Source organism: Tachyglossus aculeatus, chromosome 23, assembly GCF_015852505.1.
Source record: "Tachyglossus aculeatus isolate mTacAcu1 chromosome 23, mTacAcu1.pri, whole genome shotgun sequence".
NCBI lineage: Eukaryota > Metazoa > Chordata > Mammalia > Monotremata > Tachyglossidae > Tachyglossus > Tachyglossus aculeatus.
Window position 1 is genome coordinate 32,028,843 of NC_052088.1, and position 25,690 is coordinate 32,054,532.

Sequence of the window (25,690 nt, forward strand, 5' to 3'; positions counted from 1 at the left end):
AAGCGCTTAGCACAGTTCTTGGCACACAGTCAGCGCTCAATAAATACGACTGAATGAACGGTGTGGAGCCCATGGAAACAATCACTGGACAAATAAGACTATATAGCAAGCCAACATGTAGAGAAACTTACCGGAAAAACTTAGAAATGCCAAGTCACCAGTCGTCCATGAGCCACTCAAACTATAGCTTGGATGATCTAGGACCTTCAGAAGCTTTTTTCCAAAAATGGCATCTGTTAAGCCCTTACACTATGCCAGGCACTGTACTAGGGTGGATATATGGCCAGTACACTTCCATCAGGTTCCTAGAAACTTAGCTCTTGATCACTTTAGGGGTGCCTAAAGTGGGAAAACCGTATGTGCCGAGTAACTAAAAAAAAATAAATAACTTCAGAAAGGAAGCAGATCCATTTCTGAAAGTTCCACAGTGAGCTAGCTTGGGACATAATAATAATAATAATAATAATAATTGCATTTGTTAAGCGCTTACTATGTGCTAAGCACTGTTCTATCCCCACCCAAACGCACCCCCAAAGTGCTCCTCCTCCCTTCTACTTAGACTGTGAGCTCCATGTGGGACAGGGCCTGTGCCCAAACTGATTATCCTGTACCTACCCCAGCACTTAGTACAGTGCTCGGCACATAGTAAGTGCTTAACAGTGAACATGACTGCTAATTCTGTTGCATGGCACCCTTATCAAGCGCTTAGCAAAATGCTCTGCTGATAGTGAGCACTCAATAAATACCACTGCCTAACAAATACCGTGATGATTATTATTAGTCAATCGCATTTACTGAGCGCTTACTGTGTGCAGAGCACTGTACTAAGCACTTGGGAAGTACAATTCATTCATTCATTCATTCAATCCTATTTATTGAGCGGTTACTGTGTGCACAGCACTGTACTAAGCACTTGGGAAGTACAAGTTGGAAACCTATAGAGATGGTCCCTACCCAACAACAGGCTCACAGTCTAGAAGGGGGAGACAGACAACAGAACAAAACATATGGACAGGTGTCAGATCATCAGAATAAATAAAAATAAAGCTGGATGCACATCATTAACAAAATAAATAGAATAGTAAATATGTACAAGTAAAATAGAGTAATAAATCTGTACAAACATATATACAGGTGGTGTGGGGAGGGGAAGGAGGTAGGGTGGGGGGGATGGGGAGGAGGAAAGAAAAAAGGGGGCTCAGCCTGGGAAGGCAAGTCTGAGGAGGTGAGTACAAGTCGGAAACATATAAAGATGGTCCCTACCCAACAACGGGCTCACAGTTTATCATCATCAATCGTATTTATTGAGCGCTTACTATGTGCAGAGCACTGTACTAAGCGCTTGAAATCATGCTGCATACCCTAAGCTACTTCAAAAAGATCCAGTATTGGAGGTTATTCAGTGAGATCGACGCTTCCCAGCACGAACTGGCCACGAGATGAGCATAGACTTCTCTCTGCCGCCATTTACTACACTGCAGCTTCCCGTCACAGCCACTGCTCATGATGAGCAGATCGACATATTACTCTCCCCCATTTCAAACCCTTATATTGAAGGCCCATCTCCTCCAAGAAGCCTTCCCTGACTAAGCCCTCTTCTCCTCTCCTACTCCCTTCTGCACCACTCTTACGTGCTCCTTCATTCATCCTCCCTCCCATTCCCACAGCACATATGCATAAATCTGTAATTTATTTATCTATTGATTTATTTCATGTCTGTCTCCCCCCTCTAGACTACGAGCTCGTGGTGGGCTGGAATGTGTCTGCTTGTTGTCATAGTGTGCTCTCCTAAGCGCTTAGTTCAGTGCATTGCACACAGTAAGCGCTCAATAAATACGACAATGAATGAATGAACAAATGCCTCTGAGGAGAGGTGGTGTGTATACTGGCTAGAAGGGAGAGAATGGGTTAAAAGGGAAAAAGGCAGGCAGTCTGTGGGCGATGTATTATACTCTCCCAAGTGCTCAGTACAGTGCTCTGTATGTAGTAAGCACTCCAGAATACTGTTTGAGGGTGATAAGAAAAGATGGAAAGTGGAGATACTTTAAAATCGTTCTAGGCAAGTGAACCTTTAATTAAAAAAACTCCAAGCCCATTGTTTGCGTGAGCAGCAATGAATTACCTGTAAAATCTTGTACCACAAAATACTTTGATCAATCAATGGTAGTTACTGAACGCTTACTATCTGCAGGGCACTGCACTCTGCACACAGTAAGCGCTCAAGAAATATGACTGATTGATTGACAGACAACAATTCTCCCTCCTCCCCATCCCCCCCACCTTACCTCCTTCCCCTCCCCACAGCACCTGTATATATGTTTGTACGTATTTATTACTCTATTCATTTTATTCGTACACATTTGTTCTATTTTATTTTGTTAATATGTTTTGTTCTCTGTCTCCCCCTTCTAGTCGGTGAGCCCACTGTTGGGTAGGAACCGTCTCTATACGTTGCCAACTTGTACTTCCCAAGCGCTTAGTACAGTGCTCTGCACACAGTAAGCGCTCAATAAATGTGATTGACTGACTGACTGACACTAAGTGCTTGGGAAAGTAAGCTTAGGGGCAGGGCATGGGCCTGCTAATTCTGTAGTGTTGTACTCTCTCAAGTGCTTAGTACAGCGCTCTGCACATAGTAAGGGCTCAATAAATACCAGTGACTGATTATGGGTTAGTAACATCCCCTGAGAAAGAACAGTTGGAGACCGAGGGACAGACAGGCAGCCACCACTGTCTCCAAGAAACGACCCAACCAGATCCCGGCTCCCTTCTCCCAGGAGCGCCAACGCTGTGGGGGCGAGGGAGCCCGTTGTCCCTACGGCACTGGCTGGGCGGGGAGGAAGGAGGCTACACCAATCAATCAACGGCACTTACTGTGTACAGAACACGGTACTAAGCGCTTGCGAGACGACAACAGAATTGGTAGACATGCTCTCTGTCCACAGTCTAGACTGTAAGGTCATTGTGGGCTGGGAACACGCCTATTATATTGTTATATTGCACTCTCCCAAGCGCTTAATAATAACGTTGGTATTTGTTAAGCGCTTACTATGTGCAAGGCACTGTTCTAAGCGCTGGGGTAGATACAAGGTAATCAGGTTGTCCCACGTGAGACTCACAGCCTTCACCCCCATTTTACAGATGAGGGAACTGAGGCCCAGAGGAGTTAAGTGACTTGCCCAAAGTCGCACAGCTAAGTGGCAGAGCCGGGATTTGAACCCACGACCTCTGACTCCAAAGCCCGTGCTCTTTCCACTGAGCCACGCTGCTTCTGAGCCACGCTGCTTAGTACAGTGCTCTGCACAGGGCAAGAGCTCTATAAATACAACTGAGTGACTGACAAAGTTTGTTGTGAGCAAGCAAGTCGGGAACTCCACTGACTGTGTTCTCCTAAGTCCTTAGTAGCGCTCTGCACACAGTAAGCTGCTCAGCAAATACCTCTGATTGATTAGCATTCAGTAAATACCACAGCTTTTTAGGCAAGCCTGGTAGGTAGGCACAGCTTGAAGAAACGTCAACTCTTGTATCCCTTCTAATCCTCCTGGGTTGCCACGACCCTGAAGCTCCAAGGCCCAGGGCTAAGAGAAGTCACTTGTCTGACCCCAGTGAGGTCAAAAGATAGAGTGGCCCGTCGCTGTGACATCTAGATGGCAGGGAGGGTGACAATGTTTCCCTTCCTCTTCTCCTCCCTTTCTAGTGATGCCTGCAAGCCCTGCCCCTTTACAAGCCACCCCAAGTTCACCCACATGTTCAAAATGAAAAGCTGGCACTGCTGACCTTTGAGAGAAGCAGTGTGGCCTAGTGGACAGAGAACGGGCTTGGAAGTTTAAAGGACCTGGGTTCTAACCCCAGCTCCGACACCTGTAGGCTGTGTGACCTTGGGCAAGTCACTTCACTTCTCCGTGCCTCAGTTAACCTCATCTGGAAAATGGGGATTAAGAATGTGAGCCCCAAGTGGGACGGAACTGTGTCCAACCTGATTAGCTTGTATCTACCCCAGTGCTTAAACCAATACTTGACACGTAGTAAGCACTTGAATACCATAATTATCATTACTATTATTATGTATACTAGAGGAGAAACAGCACCTAACAGTTCATTCTACACGACAAGTCTCTGGAAAATCAGTTTCCTTGATGACTATCCAGACGACCCATCTTTGCAAACTATGCCAGATGAGAAATACAATCGCTTCCAAGCAATGATTCATCACACAGACCTTTGCAGCTTTTCCAACTCTTGGCTTCAGGGCTACATAATCTTCATCTGCAGGAAGGGCAACCTGGCCAAAGGAATAAACAGAAAGAAGCCTTTTACAACTCTTTCAGAGAGTCCATTTGCTCAGAGAAAACCAGACCTTTTAAAAGGTTTTCATCCACTTTAATAAAAACACAAGCCCTTTTGTAAAACAAGCTCCTCACCATCCTTATGGCCACCCCATCCCATTATGGACCAGTGAAAAGACGACAAACCGGGAGACAGGCATAAATCCACCTGTGGAGTCAGAGCCACTGTGAAAACTCCCTGAAACTTTCCCAAGGAATCAGCACGTTCACTTGTGGCATTTCAACTACAATAACTGAAATTAGAATATAGCTACTGTCCAATATTCCTTTTTATTTTGAGCGTGTGTATGTATGTGTCTATCGCCCACACACAATTTTGAATTTTTCATTTACAACGAAAATGATTGATTTTCCCAAAAAAGATCTCTTATACCCTCTCTTCCACATTAGATCCCACTGGCATCCCAGTTTTTGCCTGTTGTCCCCAAGACTCACAAATTATCTGTGATGTCCCACACCAGGGCTCTTTGGGTTGCCTTGCCCAGGTTCCAATCTTCATTACAACAGTGATAGTATTGATTTAAGTGCTTAGTGTGCGCACAGCATCACACTAAGAGCTGGAAGAGATCAACCAGATGGAAATGGGCCACAGTGGCTTAGAGAAGCAGCATGGCCTAGTGGATACTGCATAGTCCTGGGAGTCAGAAGGACCTGGGTTCTAATTCTGGCTCCGCCACTTGCCTGCTGTGTGACCTTGGACAAATCACTTTATTTCTCTGGGCCTCAGTTATCTCCTCTGTCAAATGGAGATTCAGATTGTGAGCCCCATGTGGGACAGGGACTGCATCCAATCTGATTAGCTTATCTCTCTCTCTCTATATATATATACAGATATATATAGATATTATATATTAGATATATATATTCATTCATTCTTTCTCTCTCTCTCCCACACCACCCTATCTGTAATCGCTTCTATCTCTATCTCTGAGAGTAACTGCCTCCTCCTCTAATACAGGTAGGCTCTGAGACACATAGGTTCGTCCACTGATCTGAAGAATGTACTGACTGACTTCCAGATGTTTTATTCCAGATTCTTTGTTGTTCCCCTTCTCTCCACATCCCGTGATACAACTATTTTAAATCGCTTTTGTCCTCCATCTTGCACCAGACGAGATGGATCATCCCAGGGGAAGCAGCGGACGGGCCTCAGTCCCGACGGTTTGGGTCCAAGAGTCCATGGGGAAGAACTGGGTGAGATCTCGGGTGCTTTTGTTCTTATGGGCCACGTGCCCGCTCCAGCCCAGAGTACAGTGAGTAAATAGGCCAGGCAGAAGTGCCACCCAGGAGAACATACACAGAGTGTACACATGAAACCCATTTATGGCCCTAGTGAGCCCCATGTCATGCCGATGCTGTTTCGCAGGTCTGTGACAGGGCAAGCCCTGGTCACGGTTGCCACTGTGGGCTTCAGCATTCCCGTTAGCCAGTTATTTTCCAGAATTCCTACCAGTCTTTCCGCCTCATAAAATGCCCTAGGTGGTTCTTTGGTCAGAAGCCATCACACCCGATGGCGTGGTCTCCACAGGCATAACTGGGTCGGGAACCCAGATGCCCCAATTCCCAGGACCAAGGGCACAAAATCAAAATGAAAACCCAACAAGGAGTACTTACTACCTAAGGAGAGTGAAGGATACCATTTCTGGCACAAAGAGAAACTACAAGAAAAAGCCAGTTCTGTGCCACCAAGGGCACAAAATCAAAATGAAAACCCAACAAGGAGTACTTACTACCTAAGGAGAGTGAAGGATACCATTTCTGGCACCCAGAGAGACTACAAGAAAAAGCCACTAACACAAAAGTACTGTAGACTTTGTACACTTACCTCATGTGTACAGCCTTCAACGGTTTCAACTGATTGAACCTTGACTCGAGGCATCAAGTCTGTCAAGCTAAATTTTTTAAAGAGTCATTCAACTGATTTAAAAATTCAATATAATTGTTTTCTTAAATAACTTTCTTCCATTCCTTTTCAAGGGTGCTCTGCCGCTTGCCTTTTGGGTGACACTGGCAACTTACTTGACTTTCCTGGGCCTCGGTTTCCTCATCAGTAAAATGGAAATACCCATTCTCCCTTCCATTCAGGCTGAACCTCATGTGGGACAGGGACTTTGTCCTCTAACTGTAAGCTCGTTATGGGCAGGGAATGTCTCTTGCTAATTCTGTTATATTTTAATAGTTATCAATAATTATGATATTTGTTAAGCGCTTACTATGGGCAAAGCACTGTTCTAAGTGCTGGTATCTGATACAAGGTAATCGGATTGGACACAGTCCCTGTCCCGCATGGGGCTTAAAATTTTAGCCCCCATTTTACAGATGAGGAAACTGAGGCATAAAGAAGTTAAGTGCCTCGCCCAAGGTCACACAGCAGACGAGTGGCAGACCCGGGATTAGAACCATGTTCTCTAACTCCCAAGCCCGTGCTCATCATTAGGCCATACTGCTTCTTACTTTACTCTCCCAAGTGCTTAATACAGTGCTCTGCACATAATAAGCGTTCAAAACATACCACTGATTGATGGAATCTGTTTATAATGTATCTACCCAAGTGCCTAGTCCAGTGTTGGCCCGCAGCATAAGCTTAACAAATACCAAAATTATTATTAGCTAGGAAGCTCCTTCAGGGCAGGAAACTCATGTCTTGCTTCTGCTGTAATTTCCCAAGCACCTAACAGTTCTTCTGCATCAATAAACACCAAAGACTGAACTAAAAGTCAATCAACGATATCTACTGAGCCTAACTGTGCGAAGCTTAGGGAAGCAGCTTGGCTCTGTGTAAAGAGCACAGGCTTGGGAGTCAGAGGTCGTGGGTTCTAATTCCGGCTCTGCCACGTGCCTGCTGTGTGATCTTAGGTAAGTCACTTAACTTCTCTGAACCTCAGTTACCTCATCTGTAAAATGGAGATGAAGACTGTGAGCCCCATGTGGGACAACCTGATCACCCTGTATCTACCCCAGTGCTTAGAACAGTGCTTCACACATAGTAAGCACTTAACAAATGTCATCATTATTATTATTATTACTACCGACTTGGAAGAGTACGATAGGACATATCCCTGTCCGAGGAGCTTCCAATCTACGGCACGAAAATAAATCAACGGTAAGGGAAGTGTACATAAGTGCTGTGGAGGGAGGGGGGAGGGGAGTACCACAGTGATTAAAAGGAGTAAGGCTCAAGTGCACAAGTGATGTAGAATGGAAGAAAAATACGGTGGGGGGGAAGAGCCATTAGTCAAGAAAGACTTATTACGGGAGATAGGGCTTTGAAGGTGGGGGAGAGGGGTGGTCTGTTCCCCTTTTAGACTGTGAGCCCACTGTTGGGTAGGGACTGTATATGTTGCCAACTTGGACTTCCCAAGCGCTTAGTACAGTGCTCTGCACACAGTAAGCGCTCAATAAATACAATTGATGATGATGATGATGAAGGGGGCGTGGGAGTTCCAGACAGGAGGCAAGCCCTGAGGTGTTACTTCCACCTCGAGCTACAACCGTCCCGTCAAGTAGTCTTAGCTTGAACACCAAACTCGATCTTACCTCAGGTCTTCCGATAATACATCTTCTATCTTGGGTTTCTTTACAAGAATGGTGTCGTCTGTATTGTCGAGTTCGGTTTCTCTCTTGTTTTTCCCTGCACTGCTGGTCGATCCTGCTTGCGAGTTGCTCTCTGCCCGTTTGCTGAAAAATACGCATTGGAATTTAGGATTAATAATAATGATGGCATTTATTAAGCCCTATGTGCAGAGCACTGCTCTATGCGCTGGGGAGGTTACAAGGTGATCAGGTTGTCCAATGGGGGGGCTCAGTTAATCCCCATTTTACAGATGAGGTAACAGAGGCACGGAGAAGTTAAGTGACTTGCCCGAAGTCACACAGGAGGCCTTCCCAGACTGAGCCCCTTCCTTCCTCTCCCCCTCGTCCCCCTCTCCATCCCCCCATCTTACCTCCTTCCCTTCCCCACAGCACCTGCATATATGTATATATGTTTGTACATATTTATTACTCTATTTATGTATTTATTTTACTTGTACATATCTATCCTATTTATCTTATTTTGTTAGTATGTTTGGTTTTATTCTCTGTCTCCCCCTTTTAGACTGTGAGCCCACTGTTGGGTAGGGACCGTCTCTATATGTTGCCAATTTGTACTTCCCAAGCGCTTAGTACAGTGCTCTGTGCATAGTAAGCGCTCAATAAATACGATTGATTGATTGATTGATAGCTGACAATTGGCGGAGCCAGGATTTGAACCCCTGGACACTCACTCCAAAGCCCATGCTCTTTCCACTGAGCCACACTGCTTCTCTAACTGTACTTTACAATATGATGTATTAGCATCTTATAATTACTTGAATCCAATGCAGTACCTCTCCTCACATACTTGTAGCGGGTAATTGCATTTATTAAGCACCTCCTGTGTGCAGATCACTCTACTAAATGCTGGGAGAGAATCCATAGGTGGGAAATGGATATAGTCCTTGGCCCTCAGGGGACTCAAAATCTAAGACTATCTTACCTGAAAGAAAGTTCACACAAATACGTGAATGGAACAGGCCTGAAAATGTTTCTGAAGCTTTGCTGGCTTCAACTGCAAAATGGCTTGGCTTTTTTGGCTAGTGGCGTGAGCCAGCTATATAATTTAGGTACATTTCTGAATTCAGGTACTTCTTTTGAATTGCCATTTCAGTCATTTTTTGCCCATTTTGATCTTTTAACACCTCAAACCTCTTCCTACCACACTTAACACAATTTTTTCAGATACCTCCAAAATAAAGCTTGCTTTATTACAAGATAGTAAGACATTGTGATTTCCTGATTATTCACTCATTCATTCAGTCATATTTACTGAGCGCTTACTGTGTGCAGAGCACCATACTAAGCGCTTGGAAAGTACAATTTGGTAACTGATAGAGACAGTCCCTACTCAATAACGGGTTCACGGTCTAGAAGGGGGAGACAGACAACAAAACAAGTAGACAGGTGTCAATACCATCAAAATAGACAAACAGAATAACAGATATATACGCATCAATCAAATAGAATAATAAATATGTACAAATATACACAAGTGCTGTGGGGAAGGGAAGGGGGAAGGGCAGAGGGAGGGAGTGGGGGCAGTGGGGAAGGGAGGAGGAGCAGAGGAAAAAGGGGGGGCTCAGTCTGGGAAGGCCTCCTGGAGGAGGTGAGCTCTCAGTAGGGCTTTGAAGGGAGGAAGAGTGCTAGTTTGGTGGATGTGTGAAGGGAGGGTATTCCAGGCCAGGGGGAGGGCGTGGGCCGGGGATCGACGGCGGGACAGGAAAGAATGAGGCCCAGGGAGGAGGTTAGCGGCGGCAGAGGAGCGGAGGGTGCAGGCTGGGCTGGAGGAGAAGGGAGGTAAAGTAGGAGGGGGTGAGGTGAGGAAGAGCTTTGAAGCCGAGAGTGAGGAGTTTTTGCTTGATGGGCAACCACTGGAGATTTTTGAGGAGGTGGGTGACCTGGCCAGAACGTTTCTGTAGGAAGATAATCCGGGCAGCAGAGTGAAGTATAGACTGAAGGGGTGAGCAGATACAGAACTAGGCAAATAATCATTTCAAAATTATGGTTAACGTCTGAAATTCACAGCTACGTACTAATCGTTGATTCTACCATTATTGCAATTAATATTTACTGAGCACTAAAGCCCTCAGTACAGTGCTCTGCACTCAGTAAGTGCCACTCATTATGAGCTCTCAACCCACTACTTCCCAGCTCACACTCTTCACTTGCCAAGTCTACCACCTGGCTAAACTCCACTCTTGTCTGGCCGCCTCTAATCCCTTGCTGGTGCCGTCCCCGAGGCCTGGCACTGCCTTCTCTCATCAGATTCACAAGACCTCACATCTCGCAATCAATCAATCAATCGTATTTATTGAGCGCTTACTGTGTGCAGAGCACTGTACTAAGCGCTTGGGAAGTACAACCTGGCAACATATAGAGACAGTCCCTACCCAACAGTGGGCTCACATCTTTCCACCTTCAAAGTCCCCCGAAATCCCACCCTCCTCCAACAAGCTCTCCTGACTAATTTAGCAGCATTCCAAATCTTATCAACCCTTCAGCTGCTCTTGCACTTAGGTTTCTACTTCTTTATGCTCATCCTCAGCATATACAGATACATAGGTGCATGTATGTGTGTCTACATATGTCTATGTAGACGTATATGTACCCAGAGAAACACACACACATATATAGATAATTGAACATTCAATCTCATTTATCCTGACTCCACTATTTGTGAATACCTCTATGTCTTTGTGGGCAAGGAATGTAGGTGGTGCTTCTGCTGTACTTACCAAGCAGATAGTTCAGGGCACTACTATTAATAAACTACAATAACAATGGTTGTATTTGTTTGGTCTTTACTGTGGCCAAGCCTATGCTAAAACACTGAAGTAGATACAAAACAATCAGATTGATTTACTACACTCAATAATACTACTATAATCAAGTTACTAACACTGATTTTACCACCTCAGTCGATGTTTTTACTCTGACATGTTTGGCGATGTGTGCTCTCGGCACTTTGATACACATCCCACCCCAACCCCACAGTCCTTATTAATGGTGTTTATTATTATCAACAATAAAAAAGTGGTAGTTGTTAAGTGCCTACTATGACCCAGGCACTGTACTAAGCACTGAAGTAAATGCAAGGAAATCGGGTTGGACACAGTCAGAATTTGAACGCTATGTACACAGCACTGTACTTATCTACATATACTCTGCTGCTTCTCATTCACTCAGTTGTATTCAGAGCGCTTACTGTGTGCAGAGCACCTGGAAAGTACAATTCGGCATCAGAGACAATCCCTACCCAACAACGGGCTCACAGTCTAAAAGGAGGAGACAATTTATTTTCATTTATTTTACTTAGTTTATTTTAAGGTCTACTGTGACCTCCTTGAGGGCAGGGATCATGTCTACTAGACAGGACTGTACTCTCCCAAGCGCTTTACTTCATTGCTCTCTGCACGTAGAAAGGACTCAAAATATTATTTGACTGACGAGTCTCCTTTGCTTCCACTGGGCTCGAGGGAAGGGATCAATCAACAGTATTTATTGAGCGCTTACTGTGTGCAGAGCGCTGTACTAAGCGTTTTGGAGAGTACAACAGAGCTGGTAGACGCGCTCCTGTCCACAATGAAAACAATCAAACTTGTGGGCAAAGAACGTGTCCACCAACTCTACTGTCCTCTCCCAATTGCTTAGTACAGGGCTCTGTACACAGTAAGCGCTCAATAATTGATTGATAGAGAGTATATTGGCATAATATATATATATAGGTATTCATTCATTCATTCAATCGTATTTATTGAGCGATTACTGTGTGCAGAGCGCTGTACCAAGCACTTGGGAAGTACAAGTCGGCAACATATGGAGACGTTCCCTATCCAACAACAGGCTCGCAGTCTGAACGGGGGAGACAGACAACAGAACAAATCATGTTGACAGGTGCCTATGATATCATCAATCATCATCAATCGCATTTATTGAGCGCTTACTATGTGCAGAGCACTGTACTGAGCGCTTGGGAAGTACAAATTGGCAACATATAGAGACAGTCCCTACCCAACAGTGGGCTCACAGTCTATAAGATTGGTTGATTAATTACGTGGGCTGCATGTTTTCCAGACCGTTCAGTACAGTGCTCCGCCCACGGCTGACACCAAATACTGATCCGTGTTGATGACAATGAAGAAAACTGAGCACACAGAACTTGGGCATTATTTCAAAACTAATTTAGGCATCATTTCGCTTCTAGACATCTGATTTTTGTATGAGGTGAATGTTTCCCTAGGCCAAGGCCAACAGAAAAGGAGATGGGCCTTGGCATCAGAAGGATCTGGGTTCTAATCCTGCCACCGCCACATCTGCTGGGTGACCCTGGGCAAATCACTTCACTTCTCAGTGCCTCAGTCACCTCATCTGTAAAATGGGGATGGAGACTGTGAGCCCCACGTGGGACTGTGTTTGACCCGATTTGCTTGTATGCAACCTAGTGCTTACTACAGTGCCTGGCACATAGTACGTACTTAATAAACACCAGGATTATTATTATTACATTTCTAACAGGTGATCTTGGGCCAGTCACTTCACTGAAGCAGCGTGGTTTAGTGGCAAGAGCCCGGGCTTGGGAGTCAGAGGTCGTGGGTTCTAATTCTGCCTCTGCCACTTGTCCGCCGTGTGACCTTGGGTAAGTCACTTCACTTCTCTGTTCCTCAGTTCCCTCATTTGTACAATGGGGATTAAAAGTGTGAGGTCCACGTGGGGAAAACTAATTACCTTGTACCTCCCTCAGCGCTTAGAACAGTTCTTGGCACATAGTAAGCGCTTAAATGCCACCATTATTCTCCCCACTTCTAGACTGTGACCCCATGGTTGGGCAGGGATTGTCTCTCTTTATTGCTGAATTGTACTCTGCAAGCGCTTAGTTCAGCGCTCTGCACACAGTAAGCGCTCAATAAATACGACTGAATGGGCCTCAGTTCCCTCATCTGTAAAATGGGGATTAAGACTGTGAGCCCCAGGTGGGACAACCTGATTAGCTTGTAATAATAATAATAGGTAAAAATTTTGGTATTTGTTAAGCGCTTACTATGTGCCAAGCACTGTTTTAAGCGCTGGGGAGGATACAAGGTGATCAGGTTGTCCCACGTGGGGCTCGCAATCTTAATTCTCATTTTACAGATGAGGGAACTGAGGCACAGAGAAGTGAAGTGACTTGTCCAAAGTCACCCAGCTGACTTTGGGTGGGATTACAACCCACGACCTCTGACCCCCAAGCCCGGGCTCTTTCCACTGAGCCACGCTGCTTCACCCCAGCGCTCTGAGCGGTGTCTGGCACATAATAAAGGTCTATAGGGTACTATTATAATAATCATTTTTTATTATTATTGTTATCAGTGCCCGCAGCCCCAAGAGGCCTCCTTGTTCTTTGGCAGGAGGAAAGAGCCCGGGCTTGGGAGTCGGAGGTCGTGGGTTCCAATCCCGGCTCCGCCACATGTCTGCTGTGTGACCTTGGGCAAGTCACTTCACTTCTCTGAACCTCAGTTCCCTCACCTGTAAAATGGGGATGGAGACTGTGAGCCCCATGTGGGACAACCTGATCACCTTGTATGATAATGACGGCATTTATTAAATGCTATGTGCAAAACGCTGTTCTAAGCGCTGGGGAAGTTACAAGGGGATCAGATTGTCCCTCGTGGAGCTCACAGTCTTCATCCCCGTTTTACTGATGAGGTCACTGAGGCCCAGAGAAGTGAAGTGACTTGCCCAAAGTCACATAGCCGACAATTGGTGGAGCGGGATTTCATTCAATCATTCATTCATTCATTTGTATTTATTGAGCGCTGTGTGCAGAGCACTGTACTAAGCGCTTGGGAAGTATAAATTGGCAACATATAGGGACGGTCCCTACCCAACAGTGGGCTCACAGTCTACAAGTGTTTATTGTGTGAACATCCATTCATAATCCAGTCATAATAATGACGGCATTTATTACACGCTTACTACGTGCAAAACACTGTTCTAAGCGCAGGGGAGATTACAAGGTGATCAGATTGTCCCTCGTGGGGCTCACAGGCTTCATCCCCGTTTTCCAGATAAGGGAACTGAGGCCCAGAGAAGTGAAGTGACTTGCCCAAAGTCACACAGCTGACAATTGGCGGAGCCGGGATTTCATTCATTCATTCATTTAATCGTATTTACTGAGCGCTTACTGTGTGCAGAGCACTGTACTAAGCGCTTGGGAAGTACAAGTTGGCAACGTATAGGGACGGTCCCTACCCAACAGCGGGCTCACAGTCTAGATACTGATCCGTGATGACGACAATGAAGAAAACTGCGCACACGGAACTTGGGCATTATTTCCAAACTAATTTAGGTACCATTTCGCTTCCACGCATCTGATGGCGATTAATGGGGATTAAGACTGTGTGCGGGAAGGGGAAGGAGGTAAGGCTGGTGGGGGGGATGAGGAGCGGGGGGGAGAAGGCCTCAGTTCCCTCACCTGTAAAATGGGGATGAAGACTGTGAGCCCCCTGTGGGACAACCTGATCACCTTGTAACCTCCCCAGCGCTTAGAACAGTGCTTTGCACATAGTAAGCGCTTAATAAATGCTACCATTATTAACACATGCGATCAACGTTATTTTTACCCGTTATTTTTACTGAGCCCCTTCCTTCCTCTTCCCCTCTCCATCCCCCATCTTACCTCCTTCCCTTCCCCACAGCACCTGTATATATGCATATTTGTCTGTACATATTTATTACTCTACTTATTTTACTTGTACATATCTATTCTATTTATTTTATTTTGTTAGTATGTTTGGTTTTGGTTTTTTTTTCCTCTGTCTCCCCCTTTTAGACTGTGAGCCCAATGTTGGGTAGCGACCGTCTCTATATGTTGCCATCTTGTACTTCCCAAGCGCTTAGTACAGCGCTCTGCACACAGTAAGCGCTCAATAAATACGATTGATTGATTGATATCTTGTACTTCCCAAACGCTTAGTACAGCGTTCTGCACACAGTAAGCGCTCAATAAAACGATTGATTGATTGACTGATATCTTGTACTTCCCAAGCGCTTAGTACAGTGCTCTGCACACAGTAAGCACTCAATAAATACGATTGATTGATTGATATCTTGTACTTCCTAAACGGTTAGTAAAGCGTTCTGCACACAGTAAGCGCTCAATAAAACGATTGATTGATTGACTGATATCTTGTACTTCCCAAGCGCTTAGTACAGCGTTCTGCACACAGTAAGCGCTCAATAAAACGATTGATTGATTGATATCTTGTACTTCCCAAGCGCTCAGTACAGTGCCCTGCACACTATAAGCGCTCAATCAATACGATTGATTGATTGATATCTTGTACTTCCCAAGCGCTTAGTACAGCACTCTGCACACAGTAAGCGCTCAATAAATACGATTGATTGATTGATTGATATGATTGATTGATTGATATCTTGTACTTCCCAAGCGCTTAATACAGTACTCTGCATACAGTAAGCGCTCAATAAAAACGATTGATTGATTGATATCTTGTACTTCCCAAGCGCTTAGTCCAGTGCTCTGCACACAGTAAGCGCTCAGTAAATACGACTGATTGATTGATTGATATTTTGTACTTCCCAAGCGCTTAGTACAGCGCTTTGCACACAGTAAGCGCTCAATAAATACGACTGATTGATTGATTGAAATCTGTACTTCCCAAGCGCTCAGTAAATACGATTGATTGATTGATTGATTGATCGATTGATTACCCGGGCTTGGCGGGGGCCTCGGCGGGGCCCTTCCCTTTCTTGTTGGCGGCAGCTGCCTCGTCCTCGAAGACGCTGAAGAGGTCGTCCCCGAAGGCGTCCGCCATCTTGCCCGGCTCCACGCTCCCGGGCGGCGGCGGCGGCGACGGAGGCCAAGAGAGCGCCCCGCCCGGACCTCTCGCGAGACTCGGCGAGGGCGACGGCGGCCGCCGGACGACACGAAAGCGTCGCTCCCCGCCCGGGCCTGCGGGCGGTGGGGCGGGCCAATGGCGGGGCAGGGCGGGCCGAGGGCGGGCCAATCGGGGGCTGGGGGGGGGTGGGCCGAGGGCCAATCGGGGGCGGGGGGGCGGGCCAATCGGGGGCTGGGGGGGCGGGCCAATCGGGGGGCTGGGGGGCGAGCCGAGGGCCAATCGGGGGCTGGGGGGCGGGCCGAGGGCCAATCGGGGGCTGGGGGGCGAGCCGAGGGCCAATCGGGGGCTGGGGGGCGGGCCAATCGGGGGCCGGGCCAATCGGGGGCCGGGGGGCGGGCCAATCGGGGGCTGGGGGTCGGGCCGAGGGCCAATCGGGGGCTGGGAGGGCGGGCCAATCGGGGGCTGGGGGGACGGGCCAATCGGGGGCCGGGGGGCGGGCCGAGGGCCAATCGGGGGCTGGGGGGCGGGCCGAGGGCGGGCCAATCGGGGGCTGGGGGGACGGGCCAATCGGGGGCCGGGGGTCGGGCCGAGGGCCAATCGGGGGCTGGGGGGCAGGGCCGAGGGCCAATCGGGGGCTGGGGGGGGGCGGGCGCGCGCGCGCGTGCGGGCTTGGCCTGGTCCCGGGCCCGAGGGCGAGGCGGGCGTCGTCGCGTGTGGGTCCCGGTGTCTGTGCCGTCCGTCCGTCCGTCGGCCCGTCCGTCCGTCGGCCCGCCCGCCCGCCCGTCCGTCGGCCCGCCCGCCCGCCCGCCCGCCATGGGCGGGAGGAACAAGAAGCAGAAGGCGGCGGGGTCCGGGTCCGGGTCCGGGTCCGGGGCGGTGCGGGCCGCCCTGTCCAACGCCAGGGCCCAGGCGGCTCGGGCCGCGGGCACCGGGGACCCCAAGAAGCCCACCACGACACCGACCGCCGCGACCCCCAACGCCGCCGCCAAGGAGCCCCGCGCCAAGCAAGGTAAGGTGTAACCCCCGAAACCCGGGACACCCGACGCGCTCCTCACCCGACCGTTCCTTCACTCATTCACTCACTCGTTCATTCGTTCAGTCACTCATTCATTCGTTCACTCGTTCAGTCACTCAGACATTCATTCACTCGTTCAGTCAGTCAGCCATTCAGTCACTCGTTCACTCATTCCGTCATTCATTCATTCGCTCGCTCACTCATTCAGGCACTCACACTCAGTCACTCTATTCAGTCACTCGTTCAGTCACTCATTCACTCACTTATTCGGTCAGTCATTCGTTCACTCGTTCAGTCATTCATTCACTCGTTCAGTCACTCAGACGTTCAGTCACTCGTTCACTCGCTTATTCAGTCACTCATTCACTCATTCAGTCACTCAGACATTCAGTCACTCGTTCACTCACTTATTCATTTGCTTGTTCACTCATTCAGGCACTCACACTCAGTCACTCCATTCAGTCACTCATTCACTCACTTATTCAGTCAGTCATTCGTTCACTCGTTCAGTCACTCATTCATTCGTTCACTCGTTCAGTCACTCAGACGTTCAGTCACTCGTTCACTCGCTTATTCAGGCACTCAGTCACTCATTCACTCGTTCAGTCAGTCAGACATTCAGTCACTCGTTCACTCACTTATTCAGTCATTCATTCGCTCGTTCCCTCATTCAGGCACTCACACTCAGTCACTCTATTTAGTCACTCGTTCAGTCACTCATTCACTCACTTATTCGGTCAGTCATTCGTTCACTCGTTCAGTCATTCATTCACTCGTTCAGTCACTCAGACATTCAGTCACTCGTTCACTCGCTTATTCAGTCACTCATTCACTCATTCAGTCACTCAGACATTCAGTCACTCGTTCACTCACTTATTCATTTGCTTGTTCACTCATTCAGGCACTCACACTCAGTCACTCCATTCAGTCACTCATTCACTCACTTATTCAGTCAGTCATTCGTTCACTCATTCGGTCACTCATTCATTCACTCATTCAGTCACTCGTTCACTCGCTTATTCAGTCACTCATTCATTCAGACACTCATTCACTCATTCACTCCTTCAGTCACTCAGACATTGTCACTCGTTCACTCACTCATTCAGTCATTCACTCGTTCACTCATTCAGGCACTCACACTCAGTCACTCCATTCAGTCACTCGTTCACTCGCTTATTCAGTCAGTCATTCGTTCACTCGTTCAGTCGCTCATTCATTCACTCGTTCAGACACTCATCCATTCAGTCACTCATTCATTCATTCACTCGTTCACTCATTCAGGCACTCACACTCAGTCACTCCATTCAATCACTTGTTCAGTCACTCGTTCACTCACTTATTGTCATTCGTTCACTCGTTCAGTCACTCATTCATTCACTCATTCATTCACTCATTCAGTCACTCGTTCACTCGCTTATTCAGTCACTCATTCATTCAGACACTCATTCACTCATTCACTCCTTCAGTCACTCAGACATTGTCACTCGTTCACTCACTCATTCAGTCATTCACTCGTTCACTCATTCAGGCACTCACACTCAGTCACTCCATTCAGTCACTCGTTCACTCGCTTATTCAGTCAGTCATTCGTTCACTCGTTCAGTCGCTCATTCATTCACTCGTTCAGACACTCATCCATTCAGTCACTCATTCATTCATTCACTCGTTCACTCATTCAGGCACTCACACTCAGTCACTCCATTCAATCACTTGTTCAGTCACTCGTTCACTCACTTATTGTCATTCGTTCACTCGTTCAGTCACTCATTCATTCACTCATTCAGACACTCATCCATTCAGTCACTCATTCATTCACTCGTTCACTCATTCAGGCACTCACACTCAGTCACTCCATTCAATCACTCGTTCAACATCATCATCATCAATCGTATTTATTGAGCGCTTACTGTGTGCAGAGCACTGTGCTAAGCGCTTGGGAAGTACAGATTTGCAACAATACAGACGGTGCCTACCCAACAGTGGGCTCACAGTCTAGAAGGGGGAGACAGAGAGCAAAACCAAACATATTAACAAAATAAAATGAATAGAATAGATATGTACAAGTAAAATAGAGTAATAAATACATACAAACATATATACATATATGCAGGTGCTGTGGGGAAGGGAAGGAGGTAAGGCGGGGGGTAGGGGGAGGAGGGGGCTAAGTCTGGGAAGGCCTCCTGGAGGAGGTGAGTTCAGTAGGGCCTTGAAGGGAGGAAGAGAGCTAGCTTGGCGGATGGGCAGAGGGAGGGCATTCCAGGCCAGGGGGAGGACGTGGGCCGCTCATACATTGTCATTCATTCATTCACTCATTCATTCACTTAGACATTCAGTTACTCGTTCACTCACTTAGTCAGTCACTCTATTCATTCACTCCTCCAGGAGGCCTTCCCAGACTGAGCCCCTTCCTTCCTCTCCCCCTCGTCCCCTTCTCCATCCCCCCCATCTTACCTCCTTCCCTTCCCCTCCCCACAGCACTGGCTCTGCCAACTGTCAGCTGCGTGACTTTGGGCAAGTCACTTCATTCAATTCAATCGTGTTTATTGAGCCCTTATATATGTATATATGTTTGTACATATTTATTACTCTATTTTAGTTGTACATATCTATTCTAGTTATTTTATTTTGTCAGTATGTTTGGTTTTGTTTTCTGTCTCCCCCTTTTAGACTGTGAGCCCACTGTTGGGTAGGGACTGTCCCTATATGTTGCCAACTTGTACTTCCCAAGCGCTTAGTACAGTGCTCTGCACACAGTAAGCGCTCAATAAATGCGATTGAATGAATGAATGAATTCACTCGTTCAGACACTCATACATTCAGTCACTCATTCATTCATTCATTCGTTCAGTCACTCAGACATTCAGTCACTCGTTCACTCATTCATTCATTCACTCGTTCACTCATTCAGGCACTCACACTCAGTCACTCCATTCATTCACTCGTTCAGTCACTTGTTCACTCACTTAAGCGCTTAGTACAGTGCTCTGCACACAGTAAGCACTCAATAAATGCGATTGATAGATTATTCAGTCAGTCATTCATTCAATCAATCAATCGTATTTATTGAGCGCTTATTGTGTGCAGAGCACTGTACTAAGCGCTTGGGAAGTACAAGCCGGCAACATATAGAGACGGTCCCTACCCAACAGTGGACTCACAGTCTAGAAGGGGGAGACAGAGAGCAAAATCAAACATACTAACAAAATAAAATAAATAGAATAGATATGTACAAGCAAAATAAATAAATAGAGTAACAAAAATGTACATACATATATACAGGTGCTGTGGGGAAGGGAAGGAGGTAAGATGGGAGGGATGGACAGGGGGACGAGGGGGAGAGGAAGGAAGGGGCTTAGTCTGGGAAGGCCTCCTGGAGGAGGTGAGCTCTCAGTAGGGCCTTGAAGGGAGGAAGAGAGCTAGCTTGGCGGATGGGCAGAGGGACGGCATTCCAGGAATTCCAGGGCATTCATTCACTCGTTCACTCATTCAATCATTCAGTCACTCATTCATTCTTTCACTCGCTCGTTCAGTCACTTAGACATTCAGTCACTCATTCACTCACTTATTCAGTCGTTCATTCATTCGCTCATTCAGTCACTTGTTCACTCACTTATGCAGTCAGTCATTCATTCACTCGTTCACTCACTCATTCAATCATTCACTTGTTCAGACACTCATACATTCAGTCACTCATTCATTCATTCACTCGTTCACTCATTCAGGCACTCACACTCAGTCACTGCATTCATTCACTCATTCAGTCACTCGTTCACTCAAGCGCTTAGTACAGTGTTCTGCATACAGTAAGCGCTCAATAAATACGATTGATTGATCAGTCAGTCATTCATTCACTCGTTCACTCAGACATTCAGTCACTCGCTCACTTATTCATTCATTCACTCACTCGTTCACTCATTCAGGCACTCACATTCAGTCCCTCCATTCACTCGTTCAGTCACTCGTTCACTCACTTATTCAGTCAGTCATTTATTCACTCGTTCACTCACTCACTCACTCATTCAATCATTCACTCATTCAGACACACATACATTCAGTCACTCATTCATTCATTCGCTCATTCAGTCACTCAGACATTCAGTCACTAGTTCACTCATAGTCATTCATTCATTCACTCTTTCAGTCACTCAGACATTGTCACTCGTTCACTCACTTATACAGTCATTCATTCATTCACTCATTCAGTCGCTCAGACATTCAGTCACTCGTTCACTCACTTATTCAGTCATTCATTCATTCACTCGTTCACTGACTCACTCGTTCAGTCACTCAGTCACTGGTTCACTCACTTATACAGTCATTCATTCATTCACTCTTTCAGTCACTCAGACATTGTCACTCGTTCACTCACTTATACAGTCATTCATTCATTCACTCATTCAGTCGCTCAGACATTCAGTCACTCGTTCACTCACTTAGTCATTCATTCATTCACTCGTTCACTGACTCACTCGTTCACTCACTTATACAGTCATTCATTCATTCACTCGTTCACTCACTCATTCAGTCACTCAGACATTCAGTCATTCGTTTAGTCACCCATTTATGCAGTCATTCATTCACTCAATCGTTCACTCACTCATTCATTCATTCAATCGTATTTATTGAGTGCTTACTATGTGCAGAGCACTGTACTAAGCGCTTGGGAAGTACAAGTTGGCAATATATAGAGACGGTCCCTACCCAACAGCGGGCTCATTCATTCACTCATTCAATCGTTCACTCATTCAGTCACTCATTCATTTATTCACTCATTCAGTCACTCAGTTATTCAATCACTCATTCACTCGTTCATTCACTTATCCCTGCATGTTGTAAGCGCTCAGTAAATACCAGTGATTGATGGATTGAATGAATTCAGCGTGGTTTCAGTCAGAAGCTCACTTTTCCAGTCCACCCCAGGCATTTTAGCACCACTTTTTGCAGAGGGAAGCTTCGAGATCAAGTCAACCTCTCTGTTTCTCCCAGCTGCGGCCTAATTTTCTAGACGTGGATTGGAAAAGCAGAGGAACACTTCTTTTGGCTGGAACCCTGGGTTATGATTTGTGTTGATTACCGTACCGCACAAAGCAAGAACTGAAATAAAAAACAGCCTTTTTGGAGGGGTGGAAATCTAGTGGATTTTGAGTTGCTACATAACATTTCTAATGAAATTGACACCTACGTGTTGCTTCTCACACAGGGCCAAAAATTTACAGCTTCAATTCTGCGAATGATTCCGGTGGTCCTGCTAACCTGGACAAATCCATTTTGAAAGTGAGTAAATCTAAGATTTTACTGTTAAATTTTATAATAGAGTTGTCCTTTTGTAAGATTTCAGTGGCTCAGAAGAAAATGCTAACTTTGGGCCCTCAAATAAGACAAATTCCCTCATATAGTAAGCAAGGTTGACCAACAAGAACATTGTTCACAAAACCTTTGTATACTGAGGTAATGATTTGGAGCAGTTATCTGGTGGCTTATTAAAAATACTCAGGAGTTATGGCTGCTCAGTTTTCTTGCTCACTGCAGCAGCATTTCTTTGCTTATTTTGTTTTGAATTTAGCCTTAGTACTGCGGGAAATAGACAGTGGAAATACCTGAGAAGTCAAATTGAAGATTTTTAAGCCGAGCAGTTTTTAAATTTTATTCCTTGAGTTTGGAACTATAGGTGTAGATTTTTTTTTTAATCTCCCTGCCTGAAAATCTTTTTAATAACCCACAACGTTTTTCCCCTGTTCTGTCAGTGGTATTTATTGAGCACTGACTGTGTGCAGAGCACTGTAATAAGCACTTGGGAGAGTACAGTATAGCTAAGTTGGTAAGTACGTTCCCCTGCCCACAGAGAGCCTACTTTTCAGAATCGTAGCAACAATGCATCCGGTAGGTTTGAGCATTAGTAGCCCGAAGAAGGTAAAACCCAGTGATGTGAACAGAATTAGGTTTTCCGCTTTAACAGAGGGCAGCCTGAGATGCCTTTTAGGTCCAGTTTAATTCCTTTCAGATTGTTTGGGGACTTAAGTGCATGCCGAATACTCGAATGAATGGGTTTGCCCAAATGTGTGTCAGCTTCGGGGGTAAAATGGGGTTAGTTATCTACTTTGTTGCCCTGCCTTGTCTTCTGCCACACACTTCCATTGCTTTTCAACCTGAGCTTCCATTGAAAATGCTGGACTGCAAACTTGGGAGTGAGGCAGTCAAGTAGGTTCAGTATTTGTGTTTTATATGTAAATGAATGGGTCTAAATGATCTATTCTCCCTCCCTCATGCCATGCACTTAAGTCAGAACAACCTAAGCACTTTGATACCTCATCCCAACAGCACTTAAGTCCATACCCTTATATTCTGCTGCTTCCCTGTTTGTAACTGATTTTAATGTTTGGCCACCTCTCTAGATTATAAACTTTTTTAGATCAGGGTTCACATCTACCCATTCTACTCTCCCGAGTGCTTAGTACAATGCCCCGCACACAGTGAGCACTCAACAAATGCCATTGATGGATGATTACCTGACTTTAATTTACTGCTTGTTCCCTTTTTGGTCCCAACAGGTGGTGATTAACAGTAAACTGGAGGAGAGAATTATTGGAGTAATCAATGAGCATAAAAGGCAAAATAATGATAAAGGGATGATTTCTGGGCGGCTGACTGCCAAAAAACTACAGGTATCATACCAGGTTTTTCTCTTTCAGAGTTACCTGCCTTGGCTTTTGAGTGGAGAATTTTTAAATCTGGTTCTTTGACAGTTCTTACGGGTTCTGAATATGGTTTGATAGTTTTATAGAGTTTAAAATATTGTGAAGGATGTTAATGGGCTTTGTAAATCTCTTAATGTGGTGTCTCAAGAAGGAAAGCTTCATTCTTCGTCCTGAGGTAAACTTTAGATACCACAATTATCATTGCTACCATCGTCATTATGATGCGATTATTATTATTTGGTTATTATCATTACCACTACCTCAGATACCATTGAGATTCTGCTGCCTCTAGGGTTCCTCAGCAAGAGATGGGGGAGGTGATGGTCAAGGAAATATGCAAGTGTGAGACATGAGATTTCTGAAATTAAAGATTTAACAACAGGTAGTATTCTTAAAGCCCTTCTGAATGCCCTAATTGTCCCAAGTGCAGTGCTAACAAAAGTGGGATTATAGCTGAAGAGGACAGTTACTGAAGGAAACTTTATAGCTGTTATAGACCTGACTCCTCCTATCAGATTCTATTTTTATCTTCCATTTGTAGGACTTGTACATGGCTCTACAAGCATTTTCCTTTAAAACCGGAGACATTGAAGAAGCTATGAAAAATACAATTTTGTACGGAGGTGATCTTCACTCTGCCCTGGACTGGCTTTGTTTAAACCTCCCAGATGGTAAGCCCGATCCTCGTGATGTGATTTGCAAATACGCATCTAAAGCCTTTGTGGTGTTCTTACTCTGTGTACTGGGTGTGTTTCAGAAATATGCCTTCCTGTTTGTTCACGTGGTTACTCTCCTTCGTAATTCCAGAATTTAACCCTTGTTCCACGTGCCAGCATTTGACAGTAGAAATACGATTATGGTAAATAAAAGAGGACAGAGCCGAGTCTCAAGAAGAATAAATTCCGTTTAGGGATTTGGTGTTGCTTGTATTCCAAAACAAATGAGAATTCCAACACTTAGAGCAGCAATACCTTGGCTGCCTTTTCAGAGGTGGGAATCATTTTACAACAGCAACTTCTGGTAGGCCTCCAGAGTGACCTTAGACTTCCACATGGCTGTCCTGGAGAGACGTTGCGGTGGCGGGGCGGAATTTGAGTGCAGTAGTCATGGATTCTCGTAAGCAGAATTGACCATTGCATTGCTGCCCCAGCATGCTAAGAAAAGAAGGGCACGGAGGTGCCTTTTTGATATTGTTGTATTGTGCTCTCCCAAGCGCTTAGTCCAGTGCTCTGCATACAGTAAGCGCTCAATAAATGCGATTGAATGAATACAGTTGAGTGAATGAACTCCGTCTATGGTGATTGAGAAAGTGTGGCCAGTATTTATTGAGCGCTTACTGTGTGCAGAGCACTGGACTAAGCGCTTGGGAGGTACAAGTCGGCAACATATAGAGGCGGTCCCTACCCAACAACGGGCTCACATCATCATCAATCGTATTTATTGAGCACTTACTGTGTACAGGGCACTGGACTAAGCGCTTGGGAAGTACAAGTTGACAACATATAGAGACAGTCCCTACCCAACAGTGGGCTCACAGTCTAAAAGGGGGAATAAATATGTACAAACATATCAACATCAATCGTATTTATTGAGCGCTTACTATGTGCAGAGCACTGTACTAAGCGCTTGGGAAGTACAAATTGGCAACATATAGAGACAGTCCCTACTCACAGTCTAGAAGGGGGAGACAGACAACAAACCAAAACATGTAGACAGGTCAAAATCGTCAGAACAAATAGAATTAAAACCATATGCGCATCATTAGCAAAATGAATAGAATAAATAGAGTAGTAAATATGTACAAGTAAAAGTAATAGAGTAATAAATCTGCACAAATATATACAAGTGCTGTAGGGAGGGGAAGGCGGTAGGGTGGGGGGGATGGGGAGGAGGAGAGGAAAAAGGGGGCTCAGTCTGGGAGTCTCCTGCAATTAGACGCTTGCTATGCCTGCCCATTAGCTACCGAAAAGTAAATTAGGGTAATTAAAAGAAGGTACGCTAACCTGGTTAATGTTAAGGTTGTGGGTTCTAGTCCCGGCTCTGCCACTTGTCTGCTGTGTGACCTTGGGCAAGTCACTTCACTTCTCTGGGCCTCAGTTTCCTCATCTGTAAAATGGAGATCGAGACTGTGAGCCCCACGTGGGACAGGGACTGTGTCCCACCCGATTTGCTTGTATCCACCCCAGGGCTTAGTTCAGTGCCTGGCACATAGTAAGCGCC

At 45.9% G+C, this 25,690-nt stretch overlaps 2 protein-coding genes across 3 annotated transcripts in view; one reads left to right on the forward strand and one right to left on the reverse strand.

Moving 5' to 3' along the window:
- The window catches only part of MTREX (Mtr4 exosome RNA helicase), a 107,152-nt gene extending 91,399 nt beyond the window's left edge, over positions 1-15,753 (reverse strand). Inside the window, exons 1-4 of the mRNA XM_038765444.1 lie at positions 15,633-15,753; positions 7,884-8,024; positions 6,172-6,238; positions 4,220-4,282 (exon numbers count right to left, since the gene is read on the reverse strand). Of these exons, the coding sequence (XP_038621372.1) occupies positions 4,220-4,282; positions 6,172-6,238; positions 7,884-8,024; positions 15,633-15,736 (375 nt within the window). The 5' untranslated portion in view covers positions 15,737-15,753. The remainder of the gene's footprint in view (positions 1-4,219; positions 4,283-6,171; positions 6,239-7,883; positions 8,025-15,632) is intronic.
- Positions 15,754-16,573: 820 nt separating this feature from the next.
- Positions 16,574-25,690, forward strand: part of DHX29 (DExH-box helicase 29) — a 50,828-nt gene continuing 41,711 nt past the window's right edge. Inside the window, exons 1-4 of one of the 2 annotated variants that reach the window (XM_038765529.1) lie at positions 16,574-16,769; positions 21,976-22,049; positions 23,324-23,437; positions 24,012-24,141. In XM_038765529.1, coding sequence (XP_038621457.1) covers positions 16,574-16,769; positions 21,976-22,049; positions 23,324-23,437; positions 24,012-24,141 — 514 coding nt within the window. Of the gene's footprint in view, positions 16,770-21,975; positions 22,050-23,323; positions 23,438-24,011; positions 24,142-25,690 lie in introns of those variants that run through there. The other variant, XM_038765530.1, reaches the window with a different exon arrangement.